The sequence below is a fragment of the Plasmodium sp. gorilla clade G2 genome (genome assembly GCF_900097015.1).
Source record: "Plasmodium sp. gorilla clade G2 genome assembly, chromosome: 12".
NCBI lineage: Eukaryota > Apicomplexa > Aconoidasida > Haemosporida > Plasmodiidae > Plasmodium > Plasmodium adleri (nom. inval.).
The window spans coordinates 83,714-106,286 of NC_041704.1; the positions used below are offsets into that span (position 1 = coordinate 83,714).

A 22,573-nucleotide genomic window follows, 5' to 3' on the forward strand; every position below is an offset into this window, starting at 1 on the left:
CCTCCTATTACATATATATTATATACATATTTATGTTATTACATTTAAAAAAAAAAAATTCAATTTTCCAATTTTTTTTTAAGGTATAAAGAATATAATTCTATATGTATAATTTTATACATAATAAAAAATATATTGAAAATATAGATATAACTGTATAATTGAATATTCACGATCAATTATTAATCAATTTTTTATTCAATATTATATTTTCCAGAGGGAATATAAAAATATATGTGCCATATAAGATCTATATATATCTAGTATCTTAATATAAAGAGGTACTAATTTTCTATTTTTTTGATCTAATCTTAAATTAATAGAATTAATACAACAAATATTATTCAAAACGGTTTGATATTTATTCATTTTCTCATTTAGTTATATATAAATATATATATATTAAATATATATTTTTTTTTTTTCATCCTTATCAACATTTTTAAATTATTATGAATTTGAATTATATGGAATTTTCAACATTTGCACATATTAATATAATATATATATATATATATATATGTATTTACTTATTTATTTAAATAAGAAACAATATATAATAATATAATTTTATTATATAAATAAATATATTAAAATTCTTATTTTTTTTCTAGTAATTAATTATTGAATATATAAATATATATATAATATAATATATGTAATCATAATTTATTTTTATTATTTTTTTTTTTTAATCCCTATATAATATAAATATATTTATTTATAATTGGTAATTACAATTATTATATTTTTAGAAAAATAGGATAATTATTAAATTACATATATTAATAATTTTTTATTTATAAAAAACTATATAATAATAGTAAAGATAGAAATGTTTTTTTAAGGAAATTCTTTAAATTATATTTTTTATTTTAATCTTTCTTTCATATGTGTATACTCTAAAAAATATTTGTACATTTCTTTTTTTTTTTTTCTTTTTTTTAAAATTAGAAAATATTTTTTTTGTACAAGGAGATCTTTTAATTATTTTATAATTATTATTTTTCATAAAAAAATATATATAGATAAATAATGCATTATTAATAAAATTACACATGAAAATATTTTCCTTTTTTTCTTATTCTTTTTTTTTTTTTTTTTTTCTTGTTGAGGGAAATATATGTATATTTAATAATAATGACCATATTAATTGCTTAATATATATTAATAATATATATATATATATATATATATATATATTTTTAAAAATATATATAAATAATTTCCAATAGTGGTATCAATTTTCTAATAAGCCAATATATATTGTAATAAATATTTACATAATATTTTTATAATAAAATAAATTAGTTCATATTTTATATTTATAATGTTATTTGAAAAATATACTTTTTATAAGGAAGATATATAAAAATAAAAAAAAAATTTATATATATATATAATTAAGAGTAGAATAAAAAAACTAAACAAAAAACAAAAAAATCATGTAAAACAGAAAAAAAAAAAAAAAAAAATTTTTTTAATTTCGCATATTAATTATAAATAATGCACATTATTATAGACTTTTTCTATAATATATATACATTTAAATAATTATACAATAAAATATTACATTATATTAATAGTAGTAATGCACAAATAAATAAAAATATAATTATAATCAACAAAACAAGATATAAAACAATTAATGATTTTTATCACTAAAAAATATTCATCATTTTTAAATATATAAAATAAATAGATAGTATGATGAAATAATAAAATAAAGGAAATGTCAGTATATATATATATATATATTTATTTATGTATTATTCATATTATATTGTTTTGGTTTTATTTATTATATTTATATATTATAAGCTCTTGCCTTGTTCATAATTTCAATTATATCCTTTTCACTTATTTCCTTTTTATTCTTAACACTTAATGACCATTTCTGCATTAGTTTTCCTAGAATTTGTAATGCCTCTGCTCTTTTGATTCTTATATTTTCATCAACTCCCTCATCTCTTAAAACTCTAGTAGCAGTATATTGAGTAGTTTCTTCTATATCCCATAAAATTAATGTTAGAATATGCATTGTCATAAATCCAAAATATTTATTTTCATCTATTTCTAACAAAGATAATGTTTCTTCTGACATCATATTATCAATATTATAAATACTTTCACTTCCTACATTACTATCCTTATCACTTGAACTTGATTCGTCCATAGAAGGTTGTTGTGATATTAAGGCAGAGGAACAACTATACATTCCACACACCCTAGATGGCAATTTAGTCATTTTTGTTCTCTTAGATCTATTTACATGTCTAAAAGATGGATTATATTTTGACATTGGTTCTTTTAATCTCCATTTTGATTTTACCTCGCTTAAATATTTAGTTGCAACATTTTCATATGTCCATCCTATGGATCCTAAAATAGAATTAGAATGAGAAGATTCAAGTAAGCTTTTTATTTCCTTTTCCATTTCAGAAACCCATTCTTTATTATTATCTACAAATGGCTGTATTCTATCTCTTAACAAAAGAGCTAAAATTACTTCTCTTTTTCTTTGCTCATTTTCCATTTTTATATCCATATCTTCAAATGGTGATTCTATATCTTCTATTCGTTTTTTCTTTTCAAAAGCTTCTTTAATAAAATAAAATAATTTTAAGTCACCAACATAATGAGACATTTCATCTAAACTATACATTATCATAAATAAAAGACCCGGTTCCATTAAAAACATTTTCTCTGTTGCTTTTAATCCATGCTTATTATAAATTCTTCTTCTTTCCTCATCAGATAATACTTGATATGCTTCACTCACCAAACGAAATTTCAATTTAGCTATACGATCTCCTATATTATAATCAGGATGATACTGTAAGGATAAATAATAATAATTACTTTTAATTTCATTTAATTTTGCGTTTGTATCTACATTTAATATTTCATAATATATCGTATTAACGGGCAATACATTATTCCCAATACTACCATTATAATTATTATCTTTTAATAAATAATTCATACTATGCTCTTTATTTTTATTTTTTAATAAAACTTCTTCTGCTTCTATATCTAAAGAATAATGTATACTGGAATTAGTAGTACGAACTTTTTCAGTATATGTGAAATGATTTGAGTTTACTGAAGATTTCTCAGATTCATTGTTTTCCTCAAACGATCCATCATCGGAACCACATTTACTATTATTTTTATCCCTTTTTTTCATTTCATCAAATTCTCTTAATTCTTTCAATCTTTGTGACATTCTAGTATCTATTGGGTCTCCTAATTCTGTCATAGTATCTTCATTAAACTTACGAGAATGGGCTTTATTTTCTTTATCAATATGTCGAGCTGTTCTACAACATTCTAAATAATTTACCGCTGATAAATTAAAATCTCTATATGGTGAAATAGATACTTCATCTTTTTTATTCTTATCTGGTTCACTAAAAAAACAACCAAAAGTATGAAAAAATCCTTCTTCATTTTTCTTTTTTTTTTTTTTCCTTTTTTTTCCATTCCCTTGTTTATTTGTATATTGATACTCATCATCATCATCATCTTTTCTTAAATATAAATACATAATAGCATTTTTAAAATCTGCGTCTCTTATATGACTCATTTTTTCTATATCGTAAATCATTGTCATTTTTAATGTATATTTTAAATGATTCGATAACGCCTTCCAAGCAATTCTACAGGAATTCACTAATTTTCGATATTCATCCATATATAACTGTTTCTTATAATACCATACATTAAAAAGTTTATATAATTCTGTTTTCATATTTTTTTCAATAATAAAAAAAAATTTACTATAATCATCCCATATAGAATCATAATCTCTTGCTAATATTGACCTTCGAAGTCTTAACTTATCATAATAGCTTTTTAACTCTTTTACTGTATTATTATATTTTGATTTTTCATTTAACATTACTTCATCCCAATTATTTTTGATATCCTGTATCCTTTTCTGTCCTTTATTCCATATCGTTTCAACTTTCTTATCTAATTGTATATCTTTATTGTTATAGGTAACCGGAGTATAATCATCCATGTGTAATATTAAACCATAATTATTCCATGTCATATATTTATTTAAACTACCTAATATTTCTTGAATATACTTTAACATATATTCTTCCTTATTTTCAAAAACCTCATCTAATATACAAGGAGATGTTTTATATAACAAAGACATGAAATCGCTAGTTATGGGTGTATTAACATTACTCCTTGAAGTACTTAGAGTTTCTGCTTCACTTAAATATCTTTTGTCTTTATAATTGTATGCTTCCCCATAGTATTCATTATTATTTGGTATATATATATTCTACAAAAAATTATAAAATTATAAAATTATAAAATATATATTATATTATATTATATGTGTATATACAAATACATATATTTATTTATATTTATATTTAATTATTTATTTGTTAAAAAATATATTACATATATTTATAAAATTACCAGTAGTATAAAATACCATATTACAATAATATATATAATTCTACTTAAGTAAATTGGGGAATTCAAAGAATTATATTCATTTCTAATATTTTTTTTTTCTTTTCTTTTGTTATAATCCACATGTGCGGTATATTTATAATCCTCTTTTATATTATTCTTGATATTCACAAGAATTCTTAATAAACTAACATATGATTTATTAAAAAATTGCATATTTTATTAATTTTAACACATAAAACGAATAAAAAAAATATATTATTTATTTTTCTATTATAATTACTATTTTTTTTAAATCATCCTCTCCATATTTTACATATAAAAAAAAGAAAATATATAAATAAAAATACATATAATATATATATATATATATATCTAATTTGATAATTCAGAAAAAAAAATAAAATAAGAAATTCATAAATAAAATATCATCTACAAAGAATTTCAAATTGTAAACATATTGAATATATATATATATTTCAATAAATAAATAAAATATATACACTTAGGAATTAATTAAATAATAAATTGTTAATACAAAAAATAAACACAAAAATATATATATATCATTTTCCATATATTCCTATATTTCTCTTTTTTAATAGGTGTATAGGATATGTTCTTTTTTATTTTATTATTTTTTTTTTTAACATAAAAATTATATATATAATATACATAAATATATACTATTATGCCTTTTCTATGTGAAAAAATACAATTTGAATCTACAATTAATTTCCTCTCTTTTAAGAAAAAAAAATATATATATAATTTTATATATAAATAAAATATTTATTATATATATTCTCATATTTTTTTCTTTTATTTTTTAGAAACGTTACAAGAATAATATTTTATTATTCTAAAAATATAGTAATTTACATGTGCACAAACATTATGATCTATTTACATTTACATATTTTCCTTATTTATTCTAATATTTTGAAAAAAAAAAAAAAAAAAATTATATATCAAAATGTAAAATATAATAAAAACATATTATTTTAGCAAAAAAAAAAAAAAAAAAAAAAAAAAAAAAACACAATTAATTACTTTTTATTTAATTTAATTTAATTTTTGTTATTTTACGTGTTTTCCTTTTTCTCTTTTTTTTTTTTTTTTTAAAATATATGTATCTGTTCTATAGTTATATTTCTTATATTATCCAACTATGTGATACTTCTTTGTGGAAAAGGAAAATAATAAAAATCAACCCCCAATTTAGAAAATAATAATAATATATAGGAACAAACAAAAATTTATATATACATTTATTTAAATAATTATTCTAATATAATTTTAATATTTATATAACTATATATATTTTATGGTTCATTAGTAAAATTCGTTTATACCTTCTCTTATATATATATATATATATATATATAAAATAAATAAGAATTTTTTCGAAATGGGAAAAAAAAAACGAATTTCTATTTATAAAATTTTGATATTAGGAAATTATTTTATACTATTATAATAAATGAAAATAATATTAATTTAATTTTATTTTAGTCGCATACTTTTTAGTACAACTTTTTCTACGATTGAAAATATAAAAAAAAAAAAAAAAAAAAAAAAAAAAAAGGAAATTAAAATAAAAAGGAAAATAATTAAGGTATAATATATAAATAACTTATATATATATATATTTACATTTTTTTTTTTTTCTTTTTTTTTTTTTAATTTATCAATAAAAAACAATTCTTAAAACATTTAAAAAAAAAAAAAAAAAAATGGAAATTATTAAAAAAAAAATATATATAAAATGAGTATTCCATGGGTTAATATATAAATTATATTATAATGTATTGAACAAATATATATATATTTATATATAAATAAATAATTGTAATCATAAAATGATATACTTGTTAGTAATATCTATAATATTTAATCCTGTAGTAAGCGCGAAATATATATATATATTTATATATATATATTTATTTGTTTATTCATTTATCTATATTTTTATGAGTACAGAATTTTCATATGAATTTTATAATAAATGAAATTAATCATTTTCTTTTCATTCTTAATATATATATATATATATATATATATATATATATATAATCCTGTGAATAGTTTTGGAAATATCTTTCATTTCTAGGTTTCATATTTAATATATTATCATTATCATATAATATAAACATATATTTTATTTCAAATATGTCATTCAAAAATATAAATTCACATAATTAATAATAAACAATAATTATCCTGTACATGATTAAATAATATATGACAACAATGCTAGGTACAATATTCATATCATTTTATAATTATAATTATATATATATATATATATATATATATATATATATATATCTTAATAAGTCGGACGTTCTCAAAAAAAAAAACATTTCATTATTAATAATATTCTATATAATCATAATTTTTACATCTTACAAGTATTATTTTTTATATGGTTAGATAATGTCTTTCATTAGATAAGTATTTTATATTCTTCATTAGGACTTTTTAGTATGACAAAATATAAATTTTAAACAATTCAAAATATTTATATTTTCTTATAACATATTCTTCAATCTTATAAATCTATATCATATATTAAATAACTATAATTATTAATATAACCAATACAACTATCTTTATATATATAATTAATCGTATTTAATTATTTATGTTTTGTCTTATTATGACACACACAAATTATCATATTATATTATGTATTATTAAATTATATAAAAAAAGAGAAGAAATATAATAAAAATTAAATTATCTATTTTTACATACAACAAAACATTTATAATATCATACAAAAAAAAAATAAAAATATATATTTTTTTTTTCAATATTACATTGATACAAGTTTTTATGTTCATAATTATTTAAATCATTATCATTGTTTCAGTATAAAATAATGAAAAATATATGAATCTTTTTATTTTCTCTTTTCCTATTCTATTATATATATATATATATATATATATATATATATATGTAGGTTTCAATATATATTATATATATATACATATCATAAAAGAATACAATTTATTCATATTCATAAGAATATTTACGTTTTCCATTTTTTCAACTTCAATAAGATAATAAACATAAAAATAAATAAATATTTATAAATATATATATATATATATATATATATATATATATATATATATATATATTCTTATTTATAATATTTATACCTTCAGTCTATGTATAGGTTGATAAAAAGATAAACACCGTTATAGTAATTTAATACTTTAGGTATATTTAGAATGAAAAGAATATACATTAACAATTAATTTATATTCACATTTCAATAATAAAATAAATATATATACTATTATATATATATATTATGTTCCTTTTATAGAATAACAAAAACATTATTGTTTAATAACTACATTAATTTTCAAAAATAATTATATGAACACTAAAATAGGTTATCAAAAATATATATATAATGAAAAATATAAATATATATTTATTCCTATATTAACAAAATAAATAATATTGCATATTTTCTATGTGTATCAAACTTTTATAAAGAATAATTAAAAAAAATTTTGCTATAAACAAAATAAGGGAATGTTTTAGGTTTATAAGCTTTAAAAATCTTCTAATATGTTTAATATTAATAATACATGTAATCATTAATGTAATATATATATATATATATATATAACATTATAGAAAAAAACCAATTTAGACTATTATAGAATATATGTTTATCATCATAATATTTTCCTTTATTTTAATGTTTTCTTCTTTTATAATTTATAATATATTTATTAAAACTTATAAAACATTATTTAAAATACGAAAGATGCATTTAACACATATATTATTCTGATATTTTTGACATATCCATTACAATTGTTTGCATTTTTTATAATACACCGAAATGTTTTAGAATCATAATTTTTTTTATATTATAAAAATAATAGAATTTAAATAAAAGATAAAAAAAAGGAAAATGTAAAATAAATTATATGATAATAAAATAATAGAAAATATATATATATCATGAAAATTCCTTTTTTTTTTTTTTTTTTTTTTTTTTTTATATTCAAAAAATATATTATAAATAAATAATTCATACAAATTTTTTTGTTAACATTATATAATACATTATAAATATTATAAAAAAGAGTGTAAAATAAAAGGAAAGTATCAAATTTTATATTTATATTGTATTATGATATGATAATATTATATATATATATTATATAAAAATGTTCTCTCATAAAAACATTTTAAAATTAAAACATGCTACATAAAAAAAAGAAATAAAAGTACAACCGAAAATATATATATAGATATAAATATATAATTTATAATATATATATTTTTTTTTAATATAAATTTTTTATATATTTAAAATATAAAAATAAATTATATATATATTCAGAACGAATAGATAAAAAAAGAATATAATATAAAACAAGAACAAAATATAAAAAATAAATTAAAAAAATTAAAAAATATATATATTATTTATTATATTATATTATATATATAACATTATTTTATTATATATAAATATATTATTATTTTATATAATTAATATTTGTAACGTTTATTCTAAAAAGAATATATATTTAAAAAACGTATTTTATTTATTTTTATATATTTTATTGTATAAAAAGCAGCTAGCTCATTTTTTTTTTTTTTTCAATTTTATATTAATTTTCTATAACATTAAAAACATCAACATATTATATATATATATATATATATATATATATATATATATAATTATATATATTTTAAAACATATAATAATATAATAAATAAAAAAAATTTTGTTAAAATCTTATAAAAAAGACTCCATAAATAAAATAAATAATACATATACAAAATTATATTATAATAAATATATGAAATACTTTTATATATTCTCTAATAAATATCTATTATTTATATTATGTATTTTTTACTTCATTTCTTTAATAACGTATTTTTTTATATACTTTTTTTAGAATAAAGCTCATTAGAAATAATCTATTACTTTAGTAATGTATATGTTAAAATAAAAATAATAATTATAATATATGTATTATTTAATATAATAAGAATTAATATATATAATTTTTTAAAATATTTTATAATATTTCATATATATTAAACAAAATAATATATTATTTTCATAAAAAAAATAAAAACTAAAATTATATTATTTACATATAAATAAATTAATAGATGAAATAATAAATTCTATTAATTTTTGTTATATTTAATATTTATTTTTTAATAATTATATATTCTAATTATTATAAACATTATTTATATATATATATAAATATATATATAGAGAGAAAGATTATAAAATCTGTTATTTATAAAGGTATAAAAAATATAAAGAAAATATACATCATTTTTAAACTCAAATATATATTTATAATAAATTATATCTATGTTAAAATATAAATAAATATATTCTTAGAAATATATTATATATATCCTAACATTTATGTTGTTCTATACAATATAACAAAAAGAATTTATACTAAAAATATTTTTTTCCTAAACCTTTCCTATTACCTTTTAATAAGTTGTATAACATTAGAAACATCCTTTTATAAACCCCCACCCCCAAAAAAATTTATTATATATATATATATATATATACTTATTATACAATATATATAACAATTATATCATTTTATTTATTTATATTATTTTTTTATTTTTTTTTTCCTTTTAGAGAAATAATTTAGAAAAAAAAAAAAAAAAAAAAATGAGACTTTCTACAAGACCCAGCTATATTTCGAATAGTGCACGTTTAGATAATAAGAGTGCAAATTCAAAAAAATCTACCACATATTCTTTTGAACAGAATGAAGAAAATAGACGAAATTTATCTTCCAGATTAATATGTACTAAATATTCATGCATAACTATATTGGGAGTTTTATGTGTCCTTATACTGGTAAAAATATGAACATAAAATATATACATATATATATATATATATATATATATATATATATATATATATATATTTTTTTTTTTTTTTATTATTATTCCTTTAGAATGTTTTCTTAACTAAAGAAAGTTCATCATCACTTATAAAAATAAATTTTAATAATTCCAGAAAATTAGCTGAAGCATCTATGGAAGATAATCAAAGTGTAAAACTCAAAAATAGTTCTGATAATGATGTTGAAGATGAGAATGAAAATAGTGAATATGAACAAAATAATGAATCTTTTTATAATAAAAGATTTGAAGAAGATATACAAGATATAATAAATAGTACATCTATAGCTCCCTTAGATGGAAAATATTATGATACCGTTGAACAATGGAGTGAAGAAAAAATAAAACATAATTTAAACAAATTAGATGATATACCTTCCAAATTAGATATGCTTATAATATGGACACAAGTACAAGGAAGTGAAAGACTTAAAACATATAGTATGGTATACACCTTAAGAAGAATATATAAAAATTTAATAAAAGAATATAACTTAAAACAAAAACATAAAGAAATTGAATGGCTTACACTCTGTTCTAATGTTGCAACTTCACAAATATATGAGGAATATAAAAATAATTTATGTTTCTATGCATTAATGAATAATGAAAATGTAACAAAACAAGAATTTACAGATTTTATTAATAATATCATACATAATTTTAGATTTATAAGAGAACAAGAATTTGATAATGCTCAAGAAGACTTATTTGATATACTTACACCAAAAAATATAATTTATCAATAAATAAAACACATTTATTAACATATAATATATATATATATATATATATATATATATATTTATTTATATATAGATATATTTATTTGTTTATTTATTTCTATTAAATTTTAATTTATTTATTATTTATTAAATATTGTTTTGTTATTTCAATCTTTATCTTATAGTATCCGCATATTTAATTTTAATATAAAGTTTGTGAAATAATTTAACTAAAATTTATTTGTAAGAAAGACATACAATAACATTCTTTTTTTTAAAGAAAAAAAAAAAAAAAAAAAAAAAAAAAAAAAAATTAAATTAAATTAAATTAAAAATACCATTTAAAAAATTAAAATAAATTATAAAATATATTATATATTCCTGCAATGTGAAATTTAATGTATTCACTGTGGATACACAGTATAATATATACATATATAAACTTATTATGGACATTATTATATTTGTATTAAATAAAGCTACAATAAAAGTATAACTTTTTCTCTATATTGGCTTTTAAACCACATAGAAACATATTCTTTAAAGAAACTTATAAATGTTTATTCATTCTCCATTCCATTTGAAATATAAAATTATAAGTAAACAATCTTAAAAAAATATATAAAATAAAATAATATTACCATATATATATATATATATATATATATATATATAGATATTTATTTATTTATTATAACATTCTCTTCACTTTTTGATACATGGTACTTATTTTTTCCCCTCCCTTTCTAATAAATTTCTGATATTATTCTTTATAAAACAATGAAATGAATAATGAATCAGGTTTGTTGTTATGTGGTCAAATTAAGTAAACTTTAACAAGAATGTATAGAAAAAAAAGAAAAAGAGAAAAAAAAAAAAAAAAAAAAAAAGAAACCATAATATGCATGCACATATTAATATATATATATAACAAAAGCAACATGATAAAAAAATAAAATAATAATAAAATTATATATTAATAATTTATAAATAATTTTACAGTAATAATTCTTATAAAATTAAATAAAAATAAAAATAAAAAAAAAAAAAACAATATATAATATTTTCTGTTTTTTTTTTTTTTTTTTTTACATTTTCTAATATATTCATTTGTCTTCAATTCAACAAAATGAAAACAATAATAATAGGAACCCTTTTCAGTTTAATATTATATACAATTATTATAAATCAATGTATTTGTGTCTCTAATACACTTCCTATTGAATATTTGGATTATGAAACCCTCAAAGAAAATGTCAAAATTAGAGATAGTAACACAAAAGCTCAGTTAATTATTTTATCAGCTGTATGTAGTAGTGTCTTACTCGCAATTAGTTCCTTATGGGGTATCAGATTACATTATAATCATGAAATGAATAAAAAAGAAATTAATAATTATGAATTAAATAGTAATCTATTAAAAGATACAGATTTTTATATGGTAGAATAAAACCAAATAAATAAACAATATCTTATTTATACATATGTATTCCTCATATAATTAGAAAATCAACAACTAATTATTATAAACAAAAAGTGTATTAAAAGGAAAAATATACATATATTATAAATAACTTTATTTTTGTTATATTTATTTAGCTTTACTTTTATTCAGTTATTATATAGTTGTACTCATTACAAAATTAAATAATATGAATACATTTTGTTACATTATTCATAATTTCTTTCTTTTCTTATTCTTCTTTCATTCTTTTGTTTTATGCTCATATTTTTGTACGTTTGGAAGATCAATTTTTTTCTAAAGTTTTATTCGTTAAATATATTTTTTTTTCTTTTTTTTTTTTTTTTTAAAACCCATCCTTAAATTCATTTAAAACTTTGATTTATGAACTTAAAGAATAAATGTTTAATTATTTCAAATAAATAATTCGTTTTTATTTATTTTAATTTTTTTTTTTTTATGGCGTCTATAATATAACGAAACATTAATATTATATATATATATATATATATATATATATATATTCTTTTAAAAAGGTAAAGAAAAATTATAACGTTCTCATATTAAATTAAAATATCCTTGTAAAAATATAAAAAAAAAAAAAAAAAGGTTATACTATTTTATAAAATTATAGTTTTTTTATTAGTATTTCCATCATATTATATTTCATCCCAACATCATAAATATATATAAAATAATTTAAATCACATCTTCAAAAATTAATACATTTATGTAATACATTATTAAATGTATTTTTAGAAACTTAAATCGAATGAAATCCTAATTATTTCATATAATTTTTGTTTTATATTCATATTCCAAGGTAATTATTCTATAAATAAATTCTTACACATTAATAAGAACATATCATACGTGTAATTAGGTATATCCTACATATATATCATATATATATATATGTGTCTAAATAAATATTTGTTCCTATAAAATATTACAATTAAGCATACAAACGATTTTTTATTTTCAATTCAACAAATTAGTCAATTCAGAAGATGATACCTTATAATCATACATTTCTTCATCACTTTCTTCCTCACTAGATTCATCATTACACCATTCATCAGATGATGAAAGGGATTCTTCATAATCATCATCATCAGAATCACTATAATAATATTCTTCATCATTGTCTGCATTATTTATTTCACCATTCCCTTCATTATTTACTTCATTGTTTGTTTCATTATCTCTCTCATCGTTCCCTTTATTATTTCCTTCATCATTCCCTTCATTATTTCCTTCAACATTCTCTTCATTATTTCTTTCATTGTTTATTTGCTCGTTTAATACAAAAATTGATTCATCTATTAATTGAAGAATTTGTTCATCGCTAATACCATTATATACATTATTAATTGATGTCTTTTCAAAATGGTTAGTATCATCTTGCCCTTTATCATTTCCTTCATTATTTCCTTCACTATTATTTTCATAGTTTATTTCATCGTTTAATACAAAAATTGATTCATCTATTAATTGAAAAGTTTGTTCATTGCTAATGTCATTATATACATTATTAATTGATGTCTTTTCAAAATGGTTAGTATCATTATTTCCTTCACTATTATTTTCATAGTTTATTTCGTCATTTAATACAAAAATTGATTCATCTATTAATTGAAACGTTTGTTTATTGCTAATATCATTATATACATTATTAATTGATGTCTTTTCAAAATGGTTAGTATCATTATTTCCTTCACTATTATTTTCATAGTTTATTTCGTCATTTAATACAAAAATTGATTCATCTATTAATTGAAACGTTTGTTTATTGCTAATATCATTATATACATTATTAATTAATGTCTTTTCAAAATAGTTAGTATCATTATTTCCTTCATTATTTCCTTTATTATTTCCTTCATTATTTCCTTTATTATTTCCTTCATTATTTCCTTTATTATTTCCTTTATTATTTCCTTCATCATTTCTTTTATCGTTTAATACGAAAATTGATTCACCTAATGATTCAACATTTTCTTCCTTCCTAATATCATTATATATATTATCAAATGATGCCCTTTCAGAATTGTCAGCTGCATTATTTCCTTCATGTAATATTTCTTTATTATGATGACTACATACTAAAGGATTAATAGAATTATTCATTTGAACATTTGATATAGCTGTATTATCATATTCATCATTTTCTTTAAATATTATATTTGGTCTTTCCTTTTTTCTTGTACTCAAAGAAAATGTATTGTAATCTGACGGTTGTGTAATATTATGCTTTTCTTTTTCTTCAGAAATCCGTTGTTCCTTTGTTTTCAATCTCGTTTTATAATTATGATCATTTGCACTGTATAAAATGCCTTCTCTCTTTAAATACGAATAATCATTATTAAAAAAAAAAAAATCATTATTTTCATTTTCTTTGAACTTATTAATCCTCTCACAATTTTTTCTTTCTTCCTTTTTCTTATAATCTTCAAATGCAATTTTTTGTTCTAATTTCTTCCTTTTGGTATCTTCGACTTCCTTTTCTTTTGATTTTTCTGAATTTTTCTCAAAGTTCATTTTAGATATATCAGAATCTATTTTTAGTGTCTCTTTTTCATATTCTGTATCTTTTTTATACACATCAATTTTATTGTTCCCTATTACCACCACTTTTGATTTCTTCTTTAACATTTCATCATTATGCACTTTTTCTAAAATTTTATTCGTTAATCCTTTTATTAGTTCCACATTCGATTTTCCTGCTTCACATTTTGAATATTCTTTTACAGTTTTTTTCTGAACTACTTTTATATCTTCTCTTGTATTCTTCCCCACATTTCTTGTCTTCACTTTTACTACATCACTTGATACATTTACACCTGCCGATTTTGCTTTATTCTTTTCTAATATTAATTTTATTACATATTCCATATGTTCCTTGGAAATACATTTTTCATTTCCTCTTTTATCAGTTTCTTGTGTCATTTTTGATGAATAATATTTTTTTATATTACTTCCAAACTTTTTTTCTTTATCCTTTTTTAATTTCTTTTTTAATGCTCTCACATTGATCATATGACAAAGTTTTTTGTAAATATCTTCTAATGTTTCATCACAAATTTCTTCAGATAATTCGTCATTAATTTTTTCATATATTTCTTCAGAAATTTTATCTTTTACATCTTCTGCCATTTCACTAGTTAAGGTACTTGATGACTTTTTAGAATTCTCATCAATCAATTTATGCAATACTCTATCAGAACTTTCTTCAGATATCATTCTCGACAATTCATTGGATACGTCATCATGAGGTATTTCTAGTAGCTTTTCTAACTTTTTATCACCATGATGATTATATAAAGCGCCTCTACATATTAGGATATTTTCATCTGAAGAAGGTCCTTCCTTTTTATTATCAAAATTTAAAATATATTCTTCCAAATTTATATTGTCATAATTTTCAAAAAGGGAAGGATCTATTATGTTTAAAAAATCATTCGAATATAGTACATTATTCTTAACAATAAAATCTTCTATTTCATTGTCTTCAAAATGTATTTCTAAAAAATATTAAAAATAAAAAATAAATGTATTCATAAAATATTATATAATATAATTCTTATATAATTCTTCTTTTTCCACGGATTTCAAAATATTCACTCTTTATAAATACATTTTTCATCTACATATATATAAATATATATGTATGTATATTTTTCCTACCTGATAATTCGCTCAGTATTTTTCTATTTTTAAATTTAAGTATATTCCATAAATATGTATAAGAATAGCTGTCCATTAATTTTATCAAAAGAAGATTGTCATGTACTATGTTTAATAATATATAAAAAAAAGTAATGAATAAAACTGTCCGAACTAATACAAATAATTCCATTGATATTCTTGTATAAACATAATAGAGATAAAGAGAAATAAATACACACACACAAAAAATATATATATGTATATATCCAAAATGAAGACTAAATATTGATATTTTATTATATATATATATATATATATATATTTTTTTTTTATTTTTTATCCTTTATATTTACTTTTATATTCTTATCATTCTTCACATATAATAGAATTTATTATTTTAATTTCATGAAATGAAAAACATATAAAATATCATTAAACAACAAAATTTTACAAATGTTTTAAATAAAATGGAAATAGATTAATAATATATATATAAAAAAAAAAAAAAAAAAAAAATTCAAATTTCTAATACATATTTTTGTTCAAATTATTTAACTTATAGATAAAAAAAATAAAAAATTACAACCACATTGACATGCAAATGTAGAGGAGGAGAAAAAATATAATAAATAAATATGAAGAACATAAAATGTTTTCATAAAATTGTCCCATAAAAACCTTCATTATTATTTTTTTTTTTTTAAACTTTTAACCATAACAAACATTTCTATACATATGTCAGTATATTAGAGAATGATTCATTTTTATAAACACAATAACAAACTTATAAATAAATTAAAAAGATAACAAATTATTTGTTTATTAATACATACATTATATTTCACATACTAATTTGACACACATATTATGATATAGTAAAATCATTTTCAAAAATGTGACCTTAAAATTATGTAGAAGCAATAAAGAATACTAAAAAAACTATTCTACTTGGACTTATATTTGTTTCATTATCCTTAATTAAAGAGGACTTCCATCTCTTATTATTTTAATAATTACTATGTTAAACATATAAATAAATAAATATATATATATATATATATATATATATATATTTACATATTTAATATATGCTTATATATTTGTTTTATTCATTTCAAAATTGTTTACATCATATTCTATTCATATTAACCATAAGGACATATATAAACATATCTATGCTTTACATTTTTATTCATATATTTCAATAATACAATATAACAGTATTCACTAAATATTTTTTCCATAAAGAAAAAAAAAAAAAAAAAAAAAAAAAAAAAATCTCCACTCATCTTTAATGAAAAATAATATTTAATAAAAGAACAACCTACTTTTTAAAAATTTTCATATTAAAAATAAAAATTTACTATTGTTATATGAAAAGAAATGTATATCATTTTTTTTTTAATAATGATATATTATATTATATAATTATAAAGAAAAAAACGAAAAAAAGTATCTTAAATAAAATATATATCTCAATTTCAATATTTATTTTTTCCATTTAAATTTTCATGATTTTTACCCAATTTACATTTTTCAAAATAATATATATATATATATATATATATATATAATATGTCATAATTGTTTATATATTGTTTTTAATGCGAACATATATAACATTATTATTGTATTCATATAGATGATCTATATAATATATGTTATAATAATCAACATATAAATATTATATATATTATATATATATTTATGAATTTTTTTCTTTTAATACATTTAATTTTTCATATTTTATTTTTTTTTTCTTTTTTTTTTTTTTTTGTAGATATATATAAAAAATATACTTTTACGTATATTCTGAGTCATTTCAGTTTTATTTAAACATTCGATGAACAAAAAAAAATATATATATTTTTTTTTTCATGTATTTCCAAATATAATCATTTTAATTATATATATATATATATATATATATATATATTTATTTATTTATATTTATAATAATATAAATAATTTAAAAATTATGACAAAATGGAAGAAAAAATGAATGATAGGATTAACGAAATTGAAAAAACAAATAATGATGACAGCAAAAAGGATGAAGAAATAATGAACAAAATTAAAGATTATAAAATATTGAATAATAATGAAGAAGAAAATATAAAGGAATATCAAAAAAATAATATCATGAATAAAGAAAATCATAATGTTCTAATAAAAGAAAATTATGATGCAACTAATAAAAATGATGACACAAATAAAATAAATGATGATAATATTTATGTAAAGATTAATTGTGAAAATAATAATGAAAAAAGAGAGGCCTCAGTTTTAAATACTTATACTGATAATGATATAAATAAAGATGTAGACATAAATATAAATATAAATATAAATAACAGTAGTAATAACATGGAAAAGGATAACCCTCTGAATGATAAACATAATAACAATAATAATAACAATAATATTAATAATAATAATTCTTCTTATGGTGATAATAAACCAAACAACATTTTAGATGATACAGATATGTCCATACATAATAATTTAAATGATACTTCAAATGAAAAGAAAAATGTCAATATTTCAAATAAAGATATAGGGCAAAATAATAATTCAAAGACAAGTGGAGATATGAAAAATTATTATAAAGATCTTCCAACTGTTATTATAGTAATTGGTATGGCTGGGAGTGGGAAAACTACATATGTTGGTTCATTATATAATTATTTAAAAGTAGAACAAAAAAAAAAGGTATACACAATGAATCTTGATCCAGCTGTTAAATATGTACAATATCCATTAAATATAGACATACGAGATAGTATAAAATATCATGAAATAATGAAAGAATATAAACTCGGTCCAAATGGTGCTATAATGACTTGTTTAAATTTATTTGCAACAAGATTTGATAAAGTTATTGAAATATTAGAAAAACGTAAAAGTAAATTACATTATATTATTGTTGATACACCAGGACAAATTGAAGTTTTTAATTGGTCTGCTAGTGGAAATATTATTTTAGAAACTTTATCAGTTAGTTTCCCAGTTGTTATTAATTATATTATTGATACCGTAAGATGTGAAAGACCAATTACCTTCATGTCAAATATGCTATATGCATGCAGTGTTCTATACAAATCAAGATTACCATTCTTAGCATGTTTCAATAAGATAGATATAATTAAACATGATAAATGTATAGAATGGATGACAAACTATGATACTTTTAATGATGATGTTTTAAACGATGAAAGTTATATGGCTAGCTTCAGTAGATCATGTGCACTAATGATTAATGAATTCTATGAAGGAATAAAAACAGTTGGAGTATCTTCTAAAACCAATGAAGGTTTTAATAATATCTTAAAAAACCTACAAATACTCAAAGAAGAATATCTAAATGAATATGTATCTTCTATAGAAAAACAAATGAAAAAAATCAAACAAAGGAAAGAAAAAGACATCAAAATTAAAATGGAAGCACTCTTAATGGAGAAGCAAAAGGAAATATCCTCATCAAAAATTTAAAATCTACAACATATGAAAGGATATATAAATATATATAATATATATATTTTATTTTATACATATTTTCTTTTTTTTTTTTTTTTTTTTGTACACCAAAACAATAACAAAATAATTAAACATAATTCATACATTAATATATATATATATATATATATATATATTATAATTAACTCATTTTAAAATTTTTTAACAATTTTATTATTTGTATTCATAATATTAAAAGAATATATTTTATATCTATAAAATTTTTTTTTTTTTACCTTCAAAATGTAATTATTTAAAAATTATAATATTAATATATATATAATTAATTTAAAGAAATACTCTATTATTATTATATTCGTATTATATATATAATATATATATATGTGTATATTTTTTTTTTTTTTAGCATTTTTAAAAACATACCAAAAAAAAAAAAATTAAAAAAAAAAAAAAAAAAAAAAAAAAAACAGAAGAAAAAAAGAAACAAACACAACATAACATAACACAAAAAAAACATTTCTTTGTATAAATTATATAAAAAACAAATGCGCATTCATTATATATATTCTTGAAAGAAATATTATTCGTGCTATAACTTTTCTATGATTTGCTTTTCCTTTGTTTATATTTATTTTTATTTTTTTTATTTTTTATTTTTTTTTTTATATTTTATTTTTTGTTTTTTAATATATTTCTTTTTGGTTCGATTTATATGGTTTTGTATTATATTATTCATTTGTTTATTCTATAATTTGTATATTCATTATCTATTTTGATGTCTTTTAAAGTTTTTAAAATTATTATTCTTTTTTTTTTTTTTAAAATAATATATCTAATTTATTCATATCCTGAATATCTTATGGATCTTCACCATAATATAAACATATATATATAAATATATATATATATATATATATATATATATAATATATATTTCAAATATATTTTATCTCTAATGTGATATTCCTCATAGTATCATCTTAAGAACTTTACTATATAATTCCCTATTACCTTTCAGGTATTAAATTAATTATATTTGGATTGTCTTTATTTTTTTTCTTTTTTTTTTCCTATTATTTTTTCATTTCATTTATATATTTTCTTAATTTTATTGAACAGTGATACATGTTCTTATATGTACATTTTCTAAATTCACCTGTTGTGTCGTTTCTAATTTATAATTAGTAATTACTTCCAACCTTTCTAATGTATTTAAAGACAATAGTTTAGAAATAATATTTACTAATTTTTGTGAATATATAGAAGATATATTTTTGATAATATAGCTTTTATAATTTTTATCTTCAAAAAGAGATATCATATCATTGATATTTGTAGCACAAAAGGGTGATGACAAAGTAGCAAGTTCATATAAAATACATCCTACTTGAAATAAATCACTTAATTTATTTGTTTTCTTAAATTTAATAGATTCATAACTTAAACAATTTAAGGTTCCTAAATTATTATTTGAACTTTGTTCTGATGATATACCAAAATCACCAATTTTTATTTTATTATCTTTAATAAATATATTAGTACTTTTTAAATCTCCATGTATTATGCCATTCTGATGAATTATATTTAAACCATTTAATATTTGATGTAATATATTAAATATTTCATTTTCTGTATATATTTCATTATTTAATTTCTTTCTTAAGATATCTGAATGTAAATCTCCTTGATTACAAAATTCAAGAATAAAAGATAAAGTATCATTTTCTTTAATACAATCTATTATATTTACAATATTCTCACAATTTCTTAACTTATTCATTATATATAATTCATTCATATATTTATTCATATCACTTTCATTTATACCATATATATCATATACTTTAGATATATATATCTCATCACTTTCTATAGATCTTATTAAATGAATTTCACTATCTGAAGTCATCAAATCTAATACGGTCTCAAATTTATATCCATTATTTTTATACACCTGGTATTTCTTCTCACACGATAATATTGATGGTAACAATAAAGATAACATCTTAACAAATATAAACAAAATATAACAGTAAAAAGGGAACCTATACTCACAAATAACTATCAACAAATTACACAATATCCTCATATGACTATTAACAACAAACAAATGGAATAATAAAAAACAAAACAAATAAATACAAACCATAAGAAATAAGATAAAAAAAAAATAAATAAAATTAAATTAAAATAAAAAAAAAAAAAAGAAAAACAAACAAAAAAGAAAAAGCAACAAAAAAAAAAAAAAAAAAAAAAAAAAAAAAAAAAAAAAAAAAAAAAAAAAAAAAAAATTAAATTTACTTTTTATTTAAATAAATTTCATACTTTAAAAAAACAAAAAACAAATAAACAGAAACTATAAAATTAATATTTTATTGAAAAAAAACACAAGATTAAATATATTTTTATTTTGAAATATAATCAAATTATTCTTTATATAAGAAAGTCTATAATTATTTTATTTATCTCAAACAAAAAACAATATTAAAATTATAACACTCTCTTTTCTTTTCTTACATTATGTATAACAAAAAAGGACACAAAGAAAGAGAAATATCATAAATATAAAGTGGAAAAAAAAAAAAATATATATATATATTGCTATATATATAATATATTACTTTGCGGAAGCATAAAATATATTGTCTTACGAGAAAAAAATAATAAGTACGTCCATATGTTAAATTAGAGCACCATATATATAAAAACATAAAATATATTATAATATATATATATTTATTTTAAAATCACGTGTCTAATATAGAAAAATTATAAGACCATAATAAATGCACACATTACAAAATATTATTAATTGTCTATATAATTCCATTTATTTTATATAATT

General features: G+C 17.5%; 6 protein-coding genes across 6 annotated transcripts; 3 read left to right on the forward strand and 3 right to left on the reverse strand.

Annotated features, from left to right (window-relative positions):
- Nucleotides 1-1,807: 1,807 nt before the first annotated feature.
- PADL01_1201600 (RESA-like protein with PHIST and DnaJ domains) lies at nucleotides 1,808-4,659 on the reverse strand (the record flags this gene model as incomplete). Its single annotated transcript, XM_028682961.1, has 2 exons — nucleotides 1,808-4,303; nucleotides 4,447-4,659. 2 exons carry the CDS (start codon nucleotides 4,657-4,659, stop codon nucleotides 1,808-1,810), a joined length of 2,709 nt encoding a protein of 902 aa, XP_028539186.1.
- A 5,494-nt stretch (nucleotides 4,660-10,153) lies between these two features.
- On the forward strand, nucleotides 10,154-11,144 carry PADL01_1201700 (Plasmodium exported protein (PHISTa-like), unknown function; the record flags this gene model as incomplete). The annotated part of the gene is made up of 2 exons (XM_028682962.1): nucleotides 10,154-10,345; nucleotides 10,449-11,144. 2 exons carry the CDS (start codon nucleotides 10,154-10,156, stop codon nucleotides 11,142-11,144), a joined length of 888 nt encoding a protein of 295 aa, XP_028539187.1.
- Nucleotides 11,145-12,249: 1,105 nt separating this feature from the next.
- PADL01_1201800 (liver stage associated protein 1) lies at nucleotides 12,250-12,570 on the forward strand (the record flags this gene model as incomplete). The annotated part of the gene is made up of 1 exon (XM_028682963.1): nucleotides 12,250-12,570. The coding sequence occupies one exon, from the start codon at nucleotides 12,250-12,252 to the stop codon at nucleotides 12,568-12,570; it is 321 nt and encodes a 106-aa protein (XP_028539188.1).
- Nucleotides 12,571-13,563: 993 nt separating this feature from the next.
- PADL01_1201900 (Plasmodium exported protein, unknown function) lies at nucleotides 13,564-16,441 on the reverse strand (the record flags this gene model as incomplete). Its single annotated transcript, XM_028682964.1, has 2 exons — nucleotides 13,564-16,106; nucleotides 16,270-16,441. The coding sequence occupies 2 exons, from the start codon at nucleotides 16,439-16,441 to the stop codon at nucleotides 13,564-13,566; spliced, it is 2,715 nt and encodes a 904-aa protein (XP_028539189.1).
- Nucleotides 16,442-18,237: 1,796 nt separating this feature from the next.
- Nucleotides 18,238-19,743, forward strand: PADL01_1202000 (XPA binding protein 1, putative; the record flags this gene model as incomplete). The annotated part of the gene is made up of 1 exon (XM_028682965.1): nucleotides 18,238-19,743. The coding sequence occupies one exon, from the start codon at nucleotides 18,238-18,240 to the stop codon at nucleotides 19,741-19,743; it is 1,506 nt and encodes a 501-aa protein (XP_028539190.1).
- A 1,093-nt stretch (nucleotides 19,744-20,836) lies between these two features.
- Nucleotides 20,837-21,877, reverse strand: PADL01_1202100 (NIMA related kinase 3; the record flags this gene model as incomplete). The annotated part of the gene is made up of 1 exon (XM_028682966.1): nucleotides 20,837-21,877. The coding sequence occupies one exon, from the start codon at nucleotides 21,875-21,877 to the stop codon at nucleotides 20,837-20,839; it is 1,041 nt and encodes a 346-aa protein (XP_028539191.1).
- Between the last annotated feature and the right edge of the window lie 696 nt (nucleotides 21,878-22,573).